This window comes from Gorilla gorilla, chromosome 3 (assembly GCF_029281585.2).
Source record: "Gorilla gorilla gorilla isolate KB3781 chromosome 3, NHGRI_mGorGor1-v2.1_pri, whole genome shotgun sequence".
Lineage (NCBI taxonomy): Eukaryota > Metazoa > Chordata > Mammalia > Primates > Hominidae > Gorilla > Gorilla gorilla.
The window spans coordinates 11,309,582-11,329,950 of NC_073227.2; the positions used below are offsets into that span (position 1 = coordinate 11,309,582).

General features: G+C 54.9%; 1 protein-coding gene across 1 annotated transcript; it reads right to left on the reverse strand.

The window, feature by feature from the left end:
- Window positions 1-2,856: 2,856 nt before the first annotated feature.
- Window positions 2,857-18,753, reverse strand: TNIP2 (TNFAIP3 interacting protein 2). The gene is made up of 6 exons (XM_019025310.4): window positions 18,371-18,753; window positions 8,868-9,158; window positions 6,637-6,726; window positions 5,888-6,136; window positions 5,581-5,700; window positions 2,857-3,712 (listed from the first exon to the last, which is right to left on the reverse strand). The coding sequence occupies exons 1-6, from the start codon at window positions 18,644-18,646 to the stop codon at window positions 3,449-3,451; spliced, it is 1,290 nt and encodes a 429-aa protein (XP_018880855.3). The 5' UTR covers window positions 18,647-18,753; the 3' UTR covers window positions 2,857-3,448.
- Window positions 18,754-20,369: the final 1,616 nt, after the last annotated feature.

Below are 20,369 nucleotides of genomic sequence, written 5' to 3' on the forward strand. Positions count from 1 at the left end.
AAGATATTTGTATCCCCTGTGAGTGCTCACCAATGGATGACCTCAACAGAGGAGGATTTTAATAATCAAGTGGGTAGGATGGCCTGTTCTGTGGACACCACTCAGCCTCTTTCCCCAGCCACCTATCATCACCCAATGGGCCCATGAACAGAGTGGCCATGGTGTCAAGGATGGAGATTACACATGGAGATTTAGCAACATGGACCTCCACTCGCCAAGGCTGACCTGTCCACAGCCACTGCTGAGTGCCCAATTTGGCAGCAGCAGAGACTAACACTGAGCCTCAATATGGCACCATTCCTCAGGGTGATCAGCCAGCTACCCGGTGGCAGGTTGATTATATTGGACCTCTTCCATCATGGAAAGGGCAGAGGTTTGTCCTCACCGGAATAGACACTTACTCCTGATGTGGGTTTGCCTATCTTGCACGCAGTGCTTCTGCCAAGACTACCATCCATGGACTCACGGAATGCCTCATCCACCATCATGGTGTTCCACACAGCATTGCCTCTGAGCAAGGCACTCACTTTATAGCTAAAGAAGTGTGGTAGTGGGTTCATGCTCATGGAATTCACTGGTCTTACCACATTCCCCATCATCCTGAAGCAGCTGGATTGATAGAACGGTGGAATGGCCTTCTGAAGTCACAATTACAACACCAACTAGGTGACAATACTTTGCAGGGCTGGGGCCAAGTTCTCCAGAAGGCCATGTATGCTCTGAATCAGCATCCAAGATATGATATTGTTTCTCCCTTAGCCAGGATGCACGGGTCCAGGAATCAAGGCACTGAAGTGGAAGTGGCACCACTTGCCATCACCCCTAGTGATCCACTAGCAAAATGTTTGCTTCCTGTTCCCACGACATTATGTTCTGCTGGCCTAGAGGTCTTAGTTCCAGAGGGAGGAACGCTGCCACCAGGAGACACAACTATTCCATTAAGCTAGAAGTTAAGATTGCCACCTGGACACTCTGGGCTCCTCCTACCTTTAAGTCAACAGGCTAAGAAGGAGTTACAGTGTTGGCTGGAGTGATTGATCTGGACTACCAAGATGGAATCAGTCTTCGCTGGGCATGGTGGCTCACGCCTGTAATCCCAGCATTTTGGGAGGCCAAGGCGGGCAGATCACGAGGTCAGGAGATCAAGACCATCCTGGCTAACACGGTGAAACCCCGTCTCTACTATACAAAATACAAAACATTAGCTGGGCATGGTGGCAGGCGCCTGTAGTCCCAGCTACTCGGGAGGCTGAGGCAGGAGAATGGCGTGAACCCATGAGGCGGAGCCTGCAGTGAGCCGAGATCGCACCACTGCAGGACGGAGCGAGACTCCGCCTCAAAAAAAAAAAAAAAAAAAAAAAGATGGAATTAGTCTCTTACTCCACAACGGAGGTAAGGAAGAGTATGCATGGAATACAGGAGATCCATTAGGACATCTCTTAGTATTATCATGCCCTGTGATTAAGGTCAATGGGAAACTACAACAGCCCAATCCAGGCAGGACTACAAATCAGGAATGAAGGTTCGGGTCACTCCACCAGGAAAAAAACCACAATCTGCTGAGGTGCTTGCTGAAGGCAAAGGGAATACAGAATGGGTAGTAGAAGAAGGTAGGCATCAATAACGGCTACGACCACATGACCAGCTGCAGGAAACAGGACTGTAATTGCTGTATTTCTTCCTTTTGATAAAAAAGTTTGTGCATGTATACACTAGTACTAAGAAAATCTCTTCATTTTATTTCCTTTCTCCTTTATCGTGTGACATAAGATTTATCGACTTCACATCAGCATTTAAGTAAGTACTGTCACCTTGGCCGGGTGCGGTGGCTCATGCCTGTAATCCCAGCACTCTGGGAGGCAGAGGCAGGCAGATCACCTGACGTCAGGAGTTTGAAACCAGCCTGGCCAACGTGGCGAAACCCCGTCTCTACTAAAAATATAAAAATTAGCTGGGCGTGGTGGCAGGCGCCTGTAATCCTAGCTAATCGGGAGCCTGAGCTGGGAGAATCACTTGAACCTGGGAGGCGGAGGTAGCAGTGAGCTGAGCTGAGATCACACCACTGCACTCCAGCCTGGGGAACAAGAGTGAAACTCCGTTTCAAAAAACAAAAAGTATTGTTACCTTTATTTAATAAATAGTATTATTTGGGTTGGGGATTGGTGCGTTTCCGGTTGTATGAAGGATAGTTGTATTATGTTAGGCATAATTGTGACTTTATTTTTGTCGTCTTTATTTGAAGATTATTATCTCAGGAATATGTATGGGTTCAAGTAGACAAGGGGTGGACTCGTGATGGTTAATACTGAGTGTCAACTTGATTGAAGGATAGGAAGTATTGATCTGGGTGTGTCTGTGAGGGAGTTGCCAAGGAGATTAACATTTGAGTCAGTGGGCTGGGGAAGGCAGATCCACCCTCAATCTGGGTGGGCACCATCTCATCAGTTGCCAGAGTGGCCAGAATAAAGCAGGCAGAAAAATGTGAAAAGAGAGACTGGCCTGGCCTCCCAGCCTACATCTTGCTCCGTGCTGGATGCTTCCTGCCCTTGAACATAGGACTCCCAAGTTCTTCAGTTTCGGAACTCGGGACTGGCTCTCCTTGTTCCTCAGCCTGCAGACGACCTATTGTGGGAACTTGTGATCGTGTGAGTTAATACTTGACACACTCCCCTTTATATATCGATCTGTTCCATTAGTTCTGTCCCTCTAGAGAACCCTAATACAGCCAGGCTCCCACTGACCCCCTTGTCTTGGTGCCCTGGCAGAAGCCAACAGCAGGAGTGTTTTCCCATGCCAGCTGCTGTAAATACTGTTCAGTCCCTGCACCCCAGCTTCCAACACAAATTCTCAGAGCAGTCACAGTAGCAAGAACGTTTATTATAAAAATAGGTGAATAAAATAAGTGTGCTTTAACTTCCGGCTGGATGACAAATGCTACTGAAATGCAGTTTCTCAGTGCAGACATGTGGCTCGCAATGGCGGGGGTGGCCACCCTAGTGTGACGTGCAGCCGCAATACTCCATTTGACTGGTTTGAGGCGGAGAGGCGACGCTTTATTCCATAGAACAGGATGGGGCTCCCACCCTGGGGACCATACAAGTGACTCCCTCAGGCAGCCACCCCTTTCTAGGCAGGCTGGGGGAGGGGCTGGCATGCCAGCACCAGATAGCTCTGGCTTAAGCCTGATGGAGACACAGACTGGGACCTCCCTCTGCCAGATGTTCCTGACCCCATCTCCACCTCCAGCCTCCAGCCTCACTGGCAGTTCCCTGTGACCCAGCCTGTTCCATAGCCAAGGGACCAAAGTGAACGATCACAGTGCCCCGCACCTATTCTAGGGGCCTTGGCTCTCAGTAGAGCTCAACCCATGGCATCTGAGAGCACCCACCCTGTCCCTGAGGGCAGCTGCACCGGGCCAGGAGGCCGCAAGGGCACGGGTGAGTCTCGGTCACTGGCAGCACTCGGCCACATGCCTGAGGAGCTCTTCCCCTTGCTCGTCACTGAAGCACTGCAGGCAGTGAGGGCACTGAAGGTCCCCCTGGCCTCTCTGGGCCGCGCCAGGATGCCCGCCCTCTGCAGGGGGTTCCAGCTGCTGGGACCCAGTCCCAGGCCTCCAGCCACCAGGCACCATAAGCTCTAATGCATCGGTGGCCAAATACTTGGCAGTTTTGCTCACAGCATGAATCCGGCCGGCGTCTGGCTCTCGAGAATCCTGGAGAAAAGGCAAGGGTCTATTTACGTGGGCTGTGCTGAAGGTCACAAAGCCGGGTCTCAGGTTCCAGCAACTACAGGTACTTCACCTATCCCTGAGCGGAACTTCAGTCCCTCACTTTGCTTCCTGCTGCGCCCCAGAGCCCAGACAAGGGGGTGCTCAGTGAATGACTGAGGATCACACACACACTCCCTCATGTGCTCATGAAGAAATAGGCCCTGGCATGGTCCACTCCCCAACCCCTTGGTAGAAGTCCTGTTCATTTGGACCTATCGGCCCTAGGAGACCTGACTGAGAAGGTGGCCCTGATGACGTGGCCCACACGCCACCACAGAGTGGAGGTGGCAGAGCCTCTGGTGGGGAGCTGGGCAAACTGAGTCCCAACCCTACTCTGTACCTCCTCTGTGGGGCCTGGGGGTGCTGAGCACTCTGGGACTCCGGGGGTCCTTCAGTAGCAGCAAGAGGTGTCCCTGGCTTGGCCCCACCAACCACCTGGCATGATCTGGCACATGTTCTGCAAACATCCGTCCTGAAGCACTGCAGCCTGTGGCCCTCACTGCTTGCCTGGGAACTTCATTCCTGTAGGCCTTGGTGCTTCCACTTCCTGTCTGAATGTGGACTTTCCCCAGTGGGACTACAGCTTATCACCCATGCCTTCAGCACCACTGTCCCTGGCTGTGCCATCTAGGGACTGAGCAACCCTCGAGGGGCCACAGGCTACTGTTGAAAGGGACCCAGAGGCCACTTAGTACAAGGTCTGCAGGCCCCACCAGGAACTTTACCCCCGGGGGTAACAATCTGGGCCTGCAAGTCTGGAACCAGTTCATCTGGTCCAAAATCTTCAAGAGGCGGCCTGAGACCATCCTCACGATTGTACCAATAGTGCTCCTTCAATCCAAATCACATGCTTCCTTGAATTCATGAAGGCCAGGAAAACCTGTCCAGCCTCTGCTGCGGACTTAGTCCCAGGGTTAGTCCTACAGTCCACCATGACTCTCCCATGCCCTTCGTGCGGAGGAGAAGCAGAAACCACTGAGGCCCAGTGGCTGCTCGGAACAGGGCAGTGGGGGTGGCCTCACAGCCCCAGGGTCCCTGTTCACACCCTGAAACACGGCTGACGTCCCAGCTCCAGCCCGGGACGCGTTGATTCTCAAGGGGCATCACTACTGTTCAGTCTGTGCCAGGAGAGGAAGCTCTTTGAGTGGGGCCCAGGCTATTCCCAGGGCCGAAAGTGTGTTAGGTACTTGATGAGGAGCTAAATAAACAAACTTCTCCTGGATTTTTGCAGAGCACAAGTCAGTGAGGAGAAGGAAGAGGCCATGGGTCACACACTGAGGAACTTCATCGGTTCCCATTCATGCCAGGCCTCCCTCAAGGCACCCCATGGTAACAAAAGCACTGAGCCCAGGGGTGGGGTGAGGGGCCCCTGCCCTGCGAGGCCCAGCTCCACGTGCCAGGCTGAGCTGGGGATGTTACTGGACACCCAGGGCCATCACATCTACATGACAAGGTAAGCGGGGTTCCCGCCTCACAGACAGGTCAGGACACGTAGGGAGCTCACACTTTGAGGCCCGAGATATGCTCTCTGACTGCATGACAGTGACGGACGGGCCCTGAGGACACCCACCTCTGCTAAGACAGGCCGCCATGCCAGCCTCCTCCATAACTAAACAGTATAACAGGGAGGCTTTCCATGACCACGCCCAGGTACCAGGCCAGGTGGCTCTCCCCACAGCAGGGAGGGGCCCACCACAACCCTCATCACCAGCAAATCAGGGCCTTGGCAGACACAGAAAGGCTCTAATCTCATGAGAAGAGAAACAAAAACACTAAACCTAAGCAGGAAGAAAAATGCCCTCATACTCTACCTGTCTCCAGGATACCTGGTGCAGCAAAGAGGTGACCTTTTCCTCCAGTTCTTGAATCCTACTTTGAGCCCGTTCCCGATCGGCCCTTTCTGACATGAAGTCATCCTTGTAAGCGAGAATCTGAAGAGAAGCGAGACACATTTCTGCTCAAGGAAGGAGGAAGCGCCCCCCAGGCTTCTCCCACCCCCACCGTGACCACTGCCCACTCAGTGCCACCAAGCCTTCAGCCCAGCCTGTCCCATGATTTCGGCCACCACCGGCCAGCAGACATCTGGTCGGTGCCGTCTGGAGCCCGAGGGACAGACACCTGCTGTTCCAGCATCTGCACCCGCTCCAGCGCAGCATCCCGGGCCGTCCTGGAGGCCGCCAGCTCCTGCTTCACTTCGGCACAGTCATTTATTTTCTCTTCCAACTGTCTGTTGAGCCGGGAGATCTCCTTCCTCATCAGTTCGGGCTCATGGGGGATCTGCAGCCCCCTGAGCTGCGCATGGAGCCCCCTCACGTATTCGTCCCTGCTGGCGTCATAGCGCTGCCACTTGGCATTGAGGTCTTCAACCTGAAGAGGTGGAGCCAGAAAGCTCACGGTGAAGGCAGCTGACAAAGCTGCTCAAGCCAGCACCCAGTGTGAATTATGTATTAGCAGTGATTCGCTGAGTGAGAGTTTCCTCTTAAATGGAAGCTGCCCCTCCCTGTTCTGTAGAGAGCAGACACTAGGCCCGCTAGAGAATCCTGAGGCAGCGCGATGACACCCGTACGCAAGCAGCATGAATGGAGGTGGACTCGGTGCAGCTTTGCTGTCTTAGAAAATGGACCTCCTGCTGCTAACTCTTGCATCTCCTTTACTGACTTGTGGATTAATTTTAGGGGGATGCAGATGGACAGGACATGTCCCGTACGTCGTTTTAAGCAAAAAAGTCCAGTCTCTAGGGACTGTGTGTATCAAGTCCTAGTGGCCAGAGGGCGGGGGGCAACTCTGGGCATTAGCCAAGGAAAGAACCCTCACTTACAGTTTGTAAGCCGTGTGTTCTTCTCAAACGAAATGTGAAAGACACTCACGTGAGTCACCTTCTGTTTTAACAGTCGATTTTCTTCCTGTAACTTCTCAATAACACTCTGGACAGAGGTGTGCCCATCTGTGTGTTCCGACTGCATGAGAAGGGACAGAGAGAAGACACTCTGTCACATACTGCAAGAGGGGAGAAAGCTAGACCCAGAGGCTGAGGCCACAGATTATCACTGCGTCCCCCAATGCAGCGGGTAGTGATCATTCATTTGGTAGAGAAGCAAAGCAGGGACAAGGGACCACCTTCTCCCTGCCCAGGCCCACCCCTACCCAGCCCAGGCCAGAGCCCGGATGGAAGGTCTTCAGGCCACACCACCTTTCACACTGTCCTTATCCCGTCCCACCTACCAGTTTGAGCTGTTTGTCTTTTAAATATTTGGAATGTAAATATTCTAAAGCCATAATGTCTGCAGGGATTGGCACACCAGACATGATAAAGTCTTCTCACTGCCAGAGATTTGCCATTATCACAGACAGCAGGGAAGGCAGGAAGCTGAATCCCATTGTAAACCAGAGGATCTCCAGCGAGGGGGCCCCGAGCTGCCCAGAGTGGGCCTGGCCATGCACCCTGCTTACCTCCTTTGGAGCCCATGACACTGTCCTGTCTGCAGACAATCAGGTTCAACCAGGTGATTCTGGACACAGCAATCTAACCTCTGCCCCACGCAGGGTCAGGAGTCACGGAAGCCACAACCCAAACCAACCCCCACTAACAACTACAGAGCTGAATGAAAAGTCTCCTGAAACTCGTGTGTACCCTACAATTCTGACTGTATCTCAGTGACATAATTTTTGAGAATTCCCCTCAAATGACAAAGGAAGTGCACGTCCTAACGCAGCCTACACCGGGAAGCCCCGGGTGACTCAGCTGAGTTCAGGGCTGAGAAGTGACACTTATTTAGAGACTGTGATGAGGGCCTACCCTGCCACTGGCCCCACCCCCGCCTCAGGCTCAACACTGTGTGTGGCTCCTTTCAAATCCCCAGAGGGAAATGACACAGTGACTCAAAATCAGACCAGAACACCCTGCCTCCGCCCAGACGGCACTTTTCCTCTGGTTTCTGAATGCAGCTGTGTCCTCTCTGAGGTTCCCCGCCTGGAATCCACCCAGCTGAGGTGGGCAGTTCTCAGACCAAGCTTCTCCCCAGTGGGCGCCTCGGTGAAGCTGCTGATGGGTGCGGGATGTACTCTCTGCCGCAGAACATCCCAGCGCGTGTTTCTGCATGAACCATGGTGCTGCCTCAGAGAACTGCCTAGAAAGGACCCGAGTGAGAGGCCCTGTGCCCGGCAGTGCAAGTGAGATGGGGCCTCAGCCTGGGTGAGATGTGCATGGAGTGCCTCCATTCCCCTGCCTGCCACACACAGACCACCACAAGCACCAGCAAGATGGAAGGTGCCTGGCTCACAGTGGCCCACACCACCTGGCACACAGATGCCTTGGGCCACTGCTCCCCTACTTTTCTGCCTAGGAGCCCCCTGGTTTCTCCTGATGCTGAAACTCCCACAGTCCTTCTCTCTCCCACTAGACCCCACAGAGAGCTACAGCCCAGATCCAGCCTATCCTGGAGGTCCAGCGAACCCTTCTTTGGCCCTCACTGTCACTTGGTGCTGCTGCCCCTGGCCCTTGCTTTGATGATGAGGCGGCTGTGGCCCTGAGCCAGGTCTCCAAGCTTGTGGGAGGCCGTGCTGCTGGCAAGGACATGCCTAAAGCCACCTTTGGAGATGGCGGTTCCAGCTGTGCCTACATGCACTCAGACACACTGAGCCCGAAGAAGGCGGGCACTCATGGTCCTTCCAGGAGTTTGGGGTGTGGAACTGGAGGCACTCCCCATCCCCAGCAGTACCACCTGGCTCTGCTTCAGTTTCCTCAGATGGAGGATGTGACTACACTTCCTCCAGGCAGCTCTGCCACGCTCAGCTCTTCCTCCTCATCCTCAGCTGAGGCAGATGAAAGCCAAGTGCCATCTCCCACCTGGGAGCGGGGTCAGCGACAGGCCTGGTGCTGGGCAGTGAGGTGGCTGCCTGCTTTCCTATTACATTTTGCATGTTCCATCATTTTAAAAGAAACCCTTGGATGAGTGAGCTTTGCCCCGTCAGCTGACTCTCGTTACTGAGAACAGAAGTGGGTTCTGGGGCGCCCCCCGACCTCTGTGATCAGGGGCCTGTAGGTGATGCTCCCAGCACACAGGGGTCTTCACCACACTCTGCTTACACTGTGGCCTACCTGGTCAGGACTTCTCTCCCCCACATTCCTTTCTGCATGCTGTCGTTCATCCAGACACTTGGCCAGATGCTGACACATGTGGGCGGTGGCGGTCAGCGTCCTCCGCAGCTGATGGGTCTCGTTGGCCAAGGAGCGGCACAGGACGTCACTGGCGGCCCGGGCGCGCTCCCCTTCTGCCATGCTCCTCCGTAGCAGGACGACTTCCTTCTCTCGCTCGTGTTGGGGCTGGCTCAGCAGCTGCTGCATCTCCCTCTCTTTTTCTTCTAGTCGCTCAGTCAGCCTCTCAATTTCCTAAGTGGAAGATTTAAAAGCACAGTTTACTGAATTAAAAGAAGCAGTGTCAAGAGCAAATGTTCAGAAAGCAAAAGAAGACCTGGCGTGGATGCCCCATCACTAGACACAAACATACTCAGAAGTCAGGCGTTTGAACTAACAATCCTGGCGTGGATGCCCCATCACCAGACACAAACATACTCACTCAGAAGTTGGGCGTTTGAACTAACAATTACTCACTCAGAAGTCGGGCATTTGAACTATTAACTCTGGAGTTTTTCAGCCTACAATGTTCTGTTCTGAAACTTCATCTCAAATTTTTTTTTTTTTTTGAGACAGAGTTTCACTCTGTTGCCCAGGCTGGAGTGCAATGGCACAATCTTGGCTCATTGCAACCTCCACCTCCCAGGTCCAAGCGATTCTCCCACCTCAGCCTCCTCAGTAGCTGGAATTATAGAGCCCACCACCAAGCCCAGCTAAAAGAATTTTTTTTTTTTTTTTGAGACGGAGTCTCGCTCTGTCGCTCAGGCTCAAGTGCAGTGGAGCGATCTCAGCTCACTGCAAGCTCCGCCTCAGAGGTTCAAGCCATTCTCCTGCCTCAGCCTTCCGAGTAGCTGGGATTACAGGCACACGCCACCACGCCCAGCTAATTTTTTGTATTTTTAGTAGAGACGGGGTTTCACCATGTTAGCCAGGATGGTCTCAATCTCCTGACCTCATGATCCGCCTACCTCGGCATCCGCCCACCTCGGCATCCGCCCACCTCAGCCTCCCAAAGTGCTGGGATTACAGGCGTGAGCCACCACGCCTGGCCCAATTTTTATATTTTTAGTAGAGACGGGGTTTCACCATGTTGGCCAGGCTAATCTCGAATTCCTGACCTCAGATGATCCGCCAGCCTTGGCCTCCCAAAGTACTGGGATTATAGGCGTGAGCCACTGCGCCCAGCATTTTTTTTTTTTTTTTTGAGGGTCTAGCAAAAAAACTGACTCTAGCAGGGTCTCACTGTCACCCAGGCTAGAGTGCAGTGGCACAATCATGGCTCACTGCATCCTCGACCTCCCCAGGCCTAAGCGATTCTCCATCCTAATCTGAGTAGCTGGGACTACAGGCACGTGCCACCATGCCTGGTTAACTTTTTTGTATTTTGTAGAGACAGGGTTTTGCTGTGATGCTCAGGCTGGTCTTGAACTCCTGGGCTCAAGAGATCCACCCGCCTTGGCTTCCCAAAGTGCTAGGATGACAGGTGTGAGCCACCACGCCCCGCCAAATTGTATTTTCACAAGCAAGTTCATAATGTTAGATTTCATATCATCAAAATGTTTTTTTGAGATGAGGGTTTCGCTATATATAGCCCAGGCTGGTCTTACACTCCTAGGCTCAAGCAAATCCTCCCACCTCAGCCTCCTGAATAGCTGGGACTACAGGCTCAAGCCACCACACCCACTTTATCATCAAATTATCAAAGTGGCAATTCCAAGGACTTTTTTGATAGGAAAGGTAGAAACTCCACTGTGGTGGGTAACCCCAAAAAGATGTCCACAACCAAACCTCCCATTCCCCGGTATCTGGGAATGAAACCTTACTTAGAGATAGGGTCTTTGCAGATGTAATTAGTTAAGGTGAGGACAAGATGGATTAGGACGGGACTGGTGTCCTTGTAAGAAGACAGAAGTCTGGACAGACACACAGAGAGAAGGCGGCCACGTGACAACAAAGATAGGAGTGACGTCTTGTCTTGTGGATAAAGGCCGAGGAACACCAAGGATTGGCGGCCCCTACAGGAAGCTGAAGAGGCGAGGAAGATCCTTCCCTAGAACCTTCACAAAGAGCCGATGCCTTGGTTTCTGGCTTCTGGCCTCTAGAATTGTGAAAGATTAAATTTCTGTTGCTTGAAGCCCCCCAGTTTGTGTTACTTTGTTACAGCAGCTCTAGGAAATTAACACACCCAACCCCAATTACTTCTTAAAGAATTTTAAAAGGTTCTTAAATTGACAATTTTTTTTTTGAGACAGGGTCTCGCCCTGTCACCCAGGCTGGAGTACAGTGGTGCCACCAAGGTTCACTGTAGCCTCCACCTTCCAGACTCAAGTGATCCTCTTGCCTCAGCACCCTAAGTAGTTGGATTACAAGTGCATGCCACCGTACCTGGCTAATTTCTGTATTTTTTTGTAGAGACAAGGTTTCACCACGTTGCCCAGTCTGGTCCTGGACTTGAGTGATCCGCCTGCCTCAGCCTCCCAAAGTGCTGGGATTATAGGCATGAGCCACCACATCTGACCTGACAATTTTTTAATATCTGGCCTTAAATTTGTACTTTTCCGTTTTCAAAGAATCCTCCAAAATAAACAGTACATTACATGAAGGAGGTAAAGCAGGCTCAACTAGTCCATCCCACAAGTGAAGAAACAGTTTCAGAAAAGTCAGGGAGGAGCCCAAGCTTCCCCCAGAAGTGGCAGGAGAAGGGTCCAGCCTCTGTGTCTAGTACTTGAGGTAAGAAGGGACAGAGACCAGGAACCTAGAATGTTCTCATCACAATGGAACAAAATACTAAGCCCTATTACTGCGAGAACCCTGATTATTATTATTATTGTTATTATTTTAGAGACAGGGTCTCGCTCTGACACCGAGGCTGCAGTACAGTGGTATAATCACAGCTCACCGAAGCCTTGAACTCCTGGGTCCAAGTGATCCTCCCGTCTCAACCTCCCGAATAGCTGGGACCATGGGCTCGAGATCAAGGCTGCAGTGTGCTGTGATGGTGCCACTGCACTCTAGCCTGGGTGACAGTGAGACCCTCTTCAGGGATAAAGGACTTTGAGCAAAACCCGACTTCTGGTTTCGTTTTTTTAAAATAGAGACAGGGTGTGGCTATGTTGCCTAGGCTGGTCTTGAACTCCTGGCCTCAAGCAATCCTTCTTCTGCCTCAGCAGGGGTCACCGTGCCCAGGTAAAATCTGATTTCGGAGCCTCCTTCCTGCGTTGGTCAAATGCTGACAGTAGGAGAAACAAACAGCTCCACAAACAGGAGGGCAGCATGTCCACAGCTCGTAGATCCTGAGGGCGTGGCTCTCTCTTGCCACCACACCCTAGTACTTAACACTGAGCCCAGCCCCACACAGATGCCCAGTAAATGGGAATAAGACTGGGCCATACAGAGACAGATCAGGACCCAGGCTCTATGCTCAACCCGTGGGGGCAGGCCAGCCCTGCAAAGGGCTGCCCCACTCATCCTCTCCTCAGCAGCATGAGGGCCCCAGGACCCCTCCAGCCCCCGGGCTTCTGGCATTTGTCACTGGCTCTGAAGTTGCAGAGCTTTGTGCTGGTTTATCTGTCTGAGTGCCTTGTCCAGTTAGTAACAGTTCTTAGGACACAACAGCACCTCGACCACTGTGGTCAGAAAACAAGGTACGAGCTGGAGTTGTGGCTCTACACACACAGACACAACACATAGACTAGTCAGCGACTGGGCTGACATCTCTCAGGAAAGCCTGTCGCCGGGACCCACAACTCCATAGCTCCACGCTCAGAACACAAAAGTGTAAACAGCTCTATTAATAGTCTTGTGGATTGGCCTTAAGAGGCACAGTGGCCTCTTGGCTTTTAGCGCTGCGGCAACAAGGTATCACAAACTTGGTGTCTTAAACAACAGAAGTGTATTCTCCCAAAGCCTGTACTCCCAGCACTTTGGGAGGCCGAGGTGGGAGGATCACTTGAGCCCAAGGGTTGGGACTAGCCTGGGCAACATGGCGAGACCCTGTCTCTACAAAAAATACAAAAAACATTAGCCAGGCATGGTGCTGGGCGTCTGTAGTCCCAGCTACTCGGGAGGCTGAGACAGGAGGATCACTTAAGCCCAGGAGGTCAAGGCTGCAGAGAGCTATGATCATGCTACTGCACTCCAGCCTGGGCAACAGAGTGACCCTGTCAAAAAGAGGGGAGGGGAGGGGAGGAGAAAAGAAGAAAGAAAGGAACAAGGAAGGTGGCCCGGGGCAGTGGCTCATGCCTGCAATCCCAGCACTTTGGGAGGCTGAGGTGGGTGGATCACGAGGTCAGGAGTTCAAGACCAGCCTGGCCAACATGGTGAAACCCCGCCTCTACTAAAGATACAAAAAATTAGCCAGGCGTGCTGGTGGGCGCCTGTAGTCCCAGCTACCCAGGAGGCTGAGGCAGGAGAATCGCTTGAACCCGCGAGGTGGAGGTTGCACTGAGCCGAGATCCCGCCGCTGCACTCCAGCCTGGCGACAGAGCAAGACTCAGTTTAAAAAAAAAAAAAGGAACAAGGAAGGAAAGAAAGAAAAGAAGAGAAGAGAAAAGAAAAGAAAGAAAGAGTGAAGAAAACAAGCAAAGCTAAGCTAAGCTAAGCTAAGCTAAGCCGGAAGGGAAAGGGGGCTGATAAACCAGGACCAGGCAAAGCCTAAGAAGCTGGTCCCTAGAATGGTGACAGGATGGGGTTGGGCAGGACCAGGTCGCACAATGAATTGGTGCCATTATTCCAGAAAGTATTAACTGGAGGGGCTTTGTAAAGTTATCCACTCAGGCCTTGTGTTACAGATGAGGTAAGGTCTCAAGTCCAGCTGTGGCTGCACTGAGGACCACAATTCTCTGCCCTGATCTTGCCCCATCACACACTGACCGCAGCTTGATCACAGACGCACTGGTCAGCTCCTCCACACTCTGAGCCTCAGCACTCTCTCTGGGAGCCCTCAGTCCCTATTGGTCCAGGGTTCCTGCTCCTAACGGGCTCTCATAGATGAGAGCAACCTAGCAACGGCTTGCTTCCTGCTGTGTCTTTAACTCTGCACTGCCACCTCAGTGAACCCAGGGCCTGCAGGAGGTGACAAACCTCTCCATTCTTCCACAGGTTCCGCGACTGACCTCAGATTGAACGTTGGGATGAGCAATAAATATGTAATTGCATAAAATACCAGATAAGGCCAGGCACAGTGGCTCACGCCTATAATACCACCACTTTGGGAGGCCGAGACAGGAGGATCCCTGGAGGCCAGGAGTTTGAGACCAGCTTCGGCAACATCATGAGACCCCTTCTCTACAAAAACTTAAGAAGTTAGCCAGGTGTGGTGGCTCACAGTCCTTGTGGTAGGCTCTTCGCCTATAGTCCTAGACACTCGGGAGGCTGTGATGGGAGGGCTGGTTGAGCCCAGGAGTTCAAGGTTACGGTGAGCTATGATGGCCGCAAGGCATTCCAGCCTAGGTGGCAGTGTCACACACCAAGACCCTGTCTCTAAAAAAATAAAAATAAAAATAAAAAAACAAAAGTAAATCATTAAAATGTTCCTTAAATAATTAAAAATCCCATGCTGGGCGTGGTGGCTCATGCCTGTAATCCTAGCACTTTGGGAGGTCAAGGCAGGAGGATCACTTGAAGAAAGGAGTTCTAGACCAGCCTGGGTGACACAGCAAGATCCCGTCTCTACAAAAAAAAAATAAACAAAATTAGCCAGGTGTGATGGCACACTCCTGTGGTCCCAGCTATATGGGAGGCTGAGGCAGGAGGATCACATAAGCCCAGGAGGTTGAGGCCGCAGTGAGCCATGTTTGTGCCACTGCACTCCAGCCTGGGTAACAGAGTGAGACCCTGTCTCAAAAAAATAAAAAAATAAAAATCCCAAAACAAAACCTACATGCTTACATGTTGGGAAGACAGGACCAGGGCCAGTAATACTGGGACCACAGAACTAGTTCTATCTGAGGCTACCACGAAGCTGCAATAAGCTGCTTGGTGAGTGGCCAGATACACAGGACACCAGGGAACACATGTGAGCAGAACACCAATGGCCACCAGACTGCAAGTATACTGCTCTGGTTGTGAGGTCCCTGCATCCTCTGTCCCACCAACATTCTGGAGATGACTTCGGAGTGTCCTTCCGGGTCCTTGGTCTGTACTCATCTGTGGCTCCTGGCATCCACAACTCTAAAACCTGTTGGTGCAGACCAGGTGACCTCTAAACTTCCCTTCTGCTCTAGTGAGTCAGGATGTGCCTTCCAGAAAGAGGGAGAGAGTGGAGTAGGGGAGACAGTGGCTGCTGAAAGTATTTTAAATGATGTAGATACCGACAACCTAATATTAAGCACGACTGTATACACAGCATGAAAACAACCATGCCAAGTGTACCCACACCTTATACACAGAGGAAAAACAGGAAGAAGGCATGCCAAGAGATTAACACTAGTCATCCCTGCACTGTGGGACTACAGCGGCTATTTTATTCTTTATTTTTCAGATATTCAAAATTGTTTTATAATTTTTTTTCTTTTTTAAAAAGGGCATGTTTCTTTTTCTCTCTAAAACCAGGCTGTGGAGCCAACCCTGGAGACAAAAACTATCTTTCGCTGACTATTGCCTTTGCAGGCTTAGTTTCTTTCCTGGGAAAACTAGGATACTAGCCATGAATCAAATGGAATAATAGACGCCAGAGCTCACCCGAATGTTTCAGATGCTTGCAAATACTATTGCACAAAAAAACTGTTACTTATACTGCTGTTGTGGTGTTATAGTTTATCATGAAAAACAGACATAAACATCATAGACAAGGACAAAGAGAAGAAAGTCAGGATTTGCGTCTTTTTTTTTTTTGTTTTTGAGACAGAGTCTTGCTCTGTTGCCCAGGCTGGAGTGCAGTGGCACAATCTCGGCTCACTGCAAGCTCTGCCTCCCGGGTTCATGCCATTCTCCTGCCTCTGCCTCCCAAGTAGCTGGGACTACAGGCGCCCACCACCACGCCCAGCTAATTTTTTGTATTTTTAGTAGAGATGGGTTTTCACCATGTTAGCCAGGATGGTCTCGATCTCCTGACCTCGTGATCCGCCGCCTCGGCCTCCCAAAGTGCTGGGATTACAGGCATGAGCCATCGCGCCCGGCCCCTTGTGTCCATTTTTAATTTAATTTTTTCAGACAAGGTCTCACTTTGTCACCCAGGTTGGAGTGCAGTGGTGCGATCTTGGCTCACTGCAACCTCTGCCTCCCAGGCTCAAGTGATCCTCCCACCTAAGCCTCTCTAGTGGCTGGGAGCACAGGCACGCGCCACCATGCCCGGCTAATTTTTTGCACTTTTTGTAGACAGGGTTTCACCATGTTGCTCAGCCTTGTCTCGAACTCCTGGGCTCAGGCAATCTGCCCGCCTTGCCTCCGAAAGTACTGGGATTACAGGCGTGAGCCACTGCACCCAGCCTAGGATTTGTGTCCTTTATCAGACACGGGCTGCATTTGCCATTGCTCCCAGCATACAGCTGAAGCGCCACTAGTGAAAGACACACGCATGGGTGAGGGATGGAAGGGACTCCAGAACACAATATGAGTACACGACCTTGGACCCAAGACACACATGTGTGCGTACACACACACACCATACACACCCCTCAGAATGTGTCTTCTGCACACACACCTCAAAACACCTCTAAGAACCAACCGGAACATACACACTACACAATACACACAGCATACACACACACACACACACCCCTCAGAATGTGTTCCCACACATGAACCTCAAAATACCCCTAAGAGCCAACCTGAACATACACCACACACACACAGAACCCAAGAACTGCACCAACCCCCCTCCTCAGAACCCAGAGCCTCCTCACCATCCCCCCCAGGACCCAGCATTCCCTTATCCCCTTCAGAACCTTGCACCCTCACCCCCCAGGACCCGGAGCCCCCTCACCTCCACCAGGACCTGGTGACGCCTCAGACCCCCCAGGACCCAGCACCCCTTCACCCTCCAGGACCCAGCACACCTCAGCCCGCGGTGTCCCCTTATCCCACTCAGGACCTGGTCCCCCTCTCTCCCCTAGGACCCAGGGTCCCCGCAGCCCCCAGAACCTGTTGCCCTATCACCCCCAGGACCCAGCACGCCCGCACTCCCCAGGGACCCCTCACCCCCCAGAACTCAGTGCCCCCTCAGCCCCAGGACCCGGTGTCCCCTCAACCCCAGGACCCGGCACCCCCTCAACCCCAGGACCCGGCACCCCCTCAACTCCTCAGGACCCGGCACCCCCTCAACCCCAGGACCCGGCACCCCCTCAGCCCCAGGACCCGGCACCCCCTCACCCCCAGGACCCGGCGTCCCCTCAACCCCAGGACCCGGCACCCCCTCAACCCCAGGACCCGGCACCCCCTCAGCCCCAGGACCCGGCACCCCTTCAACCCCAGGACCCGGCGTCCCCTCAACCCCAGGACCCGGCACCCCCTCAACCCCAGGACCCGGCACCCCTTCAACCCCAGGACCTGGTGTCCCCTCAACCCCAGGACCCGGCACCCCCTCAACCCCAGGACCCGGCACCCCCTCAGCCCCAGGACCCGGCACCCCTTCAACCCCAGGACCCGGCACCCCTTCAACCCCAGGACCCGGCACCCCCTCAGCCCCAGGACCCGGCACCCCCTCAACTCCTCAGGACCCGGCACCCCCTCAACTCCAGGACCCGGCACCCCCTCAACCCCAGGACCCGGCACCCCCTCAGCCCCAGGACCCGGCACCCCCTCAGCCCCAGGACCCGGCGTCCCCTCACCCCCAGGACCCGGCACCCCCTCAGCCCCAGGACCCGGCGTCCCCTCAACCCCAGGACCCGGCACCCCCTCAACCCCAGGACCCGGCACCCCTTCAACCCCAGGACCTGGTGTCCCCTCAACCCCAGGACCCGGCACCCCCTCAACCCCAGGACCCGGCACCCCCTCAGCCCCAGGACCCGGCACCCCTTCAACCCCAGGACCCGGCACCCCTTCAACCCCAGGACCCGGTGTCCCCTCAACCCCAGGACCCGGCACCCCCTCAGCCCCAGGACCCGGCACCCCTTCAACCCCAGGACCCGGCGTCCCCTCAACCCCAGGACCCGGCACCCCCTCAACCCCAGGACCCGGCACCCCTTCAACCCCAGGACCCGGTGTCCCCTCAACCCCAGGACCCGGCACCCCCTCAGCCCCAGGACCCGGCACCCCCTCACCCCCAGGACCCGGTGTCCCCTCAACCCCAGGACCCGGCACCCCCTCAACCCCAGGACCCGGCACCCCTTCAACCCCAGGACCTGGTGTCCCCTCAACCCCAGGACCCGGCACCCCCTCAGCCCCAGGACCCGGCACCCCCTCAACCCCAGGACCCGGCAGCCCCTCAACCCCTCAGGACCCGGGGCCCGCTCGCTCACCCACCCAGGACCCGGCGGCCGCCACACGCACTCTCGCTCCCGCAGCTCCTCTGGTACCCGCCCTCGTACCTGGCGCATCTGGGCCTCGGCGGCACCGCCCTCCTGCCTTCGCAGCTGCTCCCGGAAGCGCGCAACCTGCTCCAGCAGCGCGTCCACTAGGGATGGCGCGGCGTCCCCCTCCAGCGCGGCCAGGCGGGCGCGGAGGCGAGCGATGAGGGCGTCGCGGGCAGCGAGCTGGTCCTGCAGGCGGCGCAGCCGCTGTCCGGCCTCGTGGTACAGGGTGCAGAGCGCGGCAGCTGCGCGCGGAGCCCCCTCCCAGCCGCCCGACCCCGGGTCCCGGGACATGGCTGTAGGCCTGCCCGGGAGGCCGCGCGGCCGCCGGCAACTTCCGCGCCCGGGCCCCTCCGGCTGCCGCCCTTCCCGGAACTTTCCCCGGTGCGCCCCGCCCACCCACAACAGCCCGACCCCGCCCTCCCCCGCGCAGCCCCGCCCTCCCCCGCGCAGCCCCGCCCTCCCCCGCGCAGCCCCGCCCTCCCCCGCGCAGCCCCGCCCTCCCCGGCGCAGCCCCGCCCTCCCCCGAGCAGCCCCGCCCTCCCCCGAGCAGCCCCGCCCTCCCCCGAGCAGCCCCGCCCTCCCCCGCGCAGCCCCGCCCTCCCCCGCGCAGCCCCGCCCTCCCCCGCGCAGCCCCGCCCTCCCCCGCGCAGCCCCGCCCTCCCCGGCGCAGCCCCGCCCTCCCCCGAGCAGCCCCGCCCTCCCCCGAGCAGCCCCGCCCGACGGCAGCCCGCCCAGCCCCTTCTCGCCCGGCCCCACCCCTCCCACCGCCTACAGCCCGGCCCCGCCCCTGCCGTCCGCACCTGTCCGGGAGAGTTGGCCTGGCCCCCGAGGCTGTCCACACCCCAGCTGGTGCTGGGCTTATTCCAGTGGCCCCAAACATCCGCCTCTGAGGAGTTGTCGGAGAGTCGAACTCAGCCCATGAGTTTGGGGATTCATCAGCCTCTGATGGAAAGGAAGGCTTAAAGACAAACCCCAAGCGCTGGAGCTAAGTGTGGGTCTGAATCTGCCCGCGAGGCTGCAGGCCTTGCGGCCACAGCAGCAACAGAAGCTCCAGGAGCTGAGCTGGCAGCGCACCAAGCACGTGGCATGTGTTCCTTCACCTGGGGACACTGAGCCCAGAAAGAGCTCCAACCCCCTGCCCCGCACGCCGCTTTCTTTTTTCTTTCCTTTTTTTTCTTCTTTTTGAGACAGAGTTGCGCTCTGTCGCCCAGGCTGGAGTGTAATGGCGCGATCTCGGCTCACTACAACCTCCGCCTCCCAGGTTCAAGCGATTCTCCTGCCTCAGCCTCCTGAGTAGCTGGGATTACAGGCGCCTGCCACCATGCCCTGCTAATTTTTTTGTATTATTAGTAGAGATGGTGTTTCACCATGTTGGCCAGGCTGGTCTTGAACTCCTGACCTCAGGTGATCTGCCGGCCTCAGCCTCCCAAAGTGCTGGGATTACAGGCGTCAGCCACTGCAGACGCTGCTTTGTAAGGTGGCTAGTATGGGCCCACGGGACAACCTTCCTGCTAGATGCTGTTCTTATATAGCAGAAGCAGCAGGAAACCAGCCCCTTCCCACCCTTTCGCTTTTCCATCCCTTTCCTTCCCCAAAATTCCCAGACAAATGCTAGTGTTTTTCCACAGCCCAGTCTTCCCCACAATGATGCCCAAGCACACATGGGGTCTTTCCAAGGTTCCCTACTCAGGATAGGGCAGGGGTCTTCCCTGTGTGTGCACTTGCCCACAGGCTCCGCCCCTGAGCAGCTTCTTGACTTTCTTCCCTTATGTGATGATCCACAGCGAAGCCTGAGCTGAGCCTGGGAAAACACTCACAAGCTTGTAGAATCAGACAAGCCTATAAGCAAAGCCAGAGCCAGCCAAGTGCTTATGGCCCGGACATTGGGCTACACAGACCTGGCTTTGCTATGGAAGGCTCCTTCTTACCCATCAGAGCCTGGGCTTCCTCTCAGCAGAAAGAAGGGCAGAGCGAGTGCCCACCCTACCTGGTTGGGCTGTTGTGGGGACTAGAG

What these genes read in the sequence shown, in the direction of transcription:
- TNIP2 (XM_019025310.4), bottom strand. Translation starts at nt 18,646, where the DNA reads ATGTCCCGGGACCCGGGGTCGGGCGGCTGGGAGGGGGCTCCGCGCGCA. An exon ending in GGGAGAGAAGTCCTGACCAG is followed by an intron (nt 6,727 to 8,867) that starts GTAGGCCACAGT and finishes CTTCTCATGCAG; the next exon opens with TCGGAACACACAGATGGGCA. An exon ending in ACCAGGTATCCTGGAGACAG is followed by an intron (nt 3,713 to 5,580) that starts GTAGAGTATGAG and finishes CCTTTTCTCCAG; the next exon opens with GATTCTCGAGAGCCAGACGC.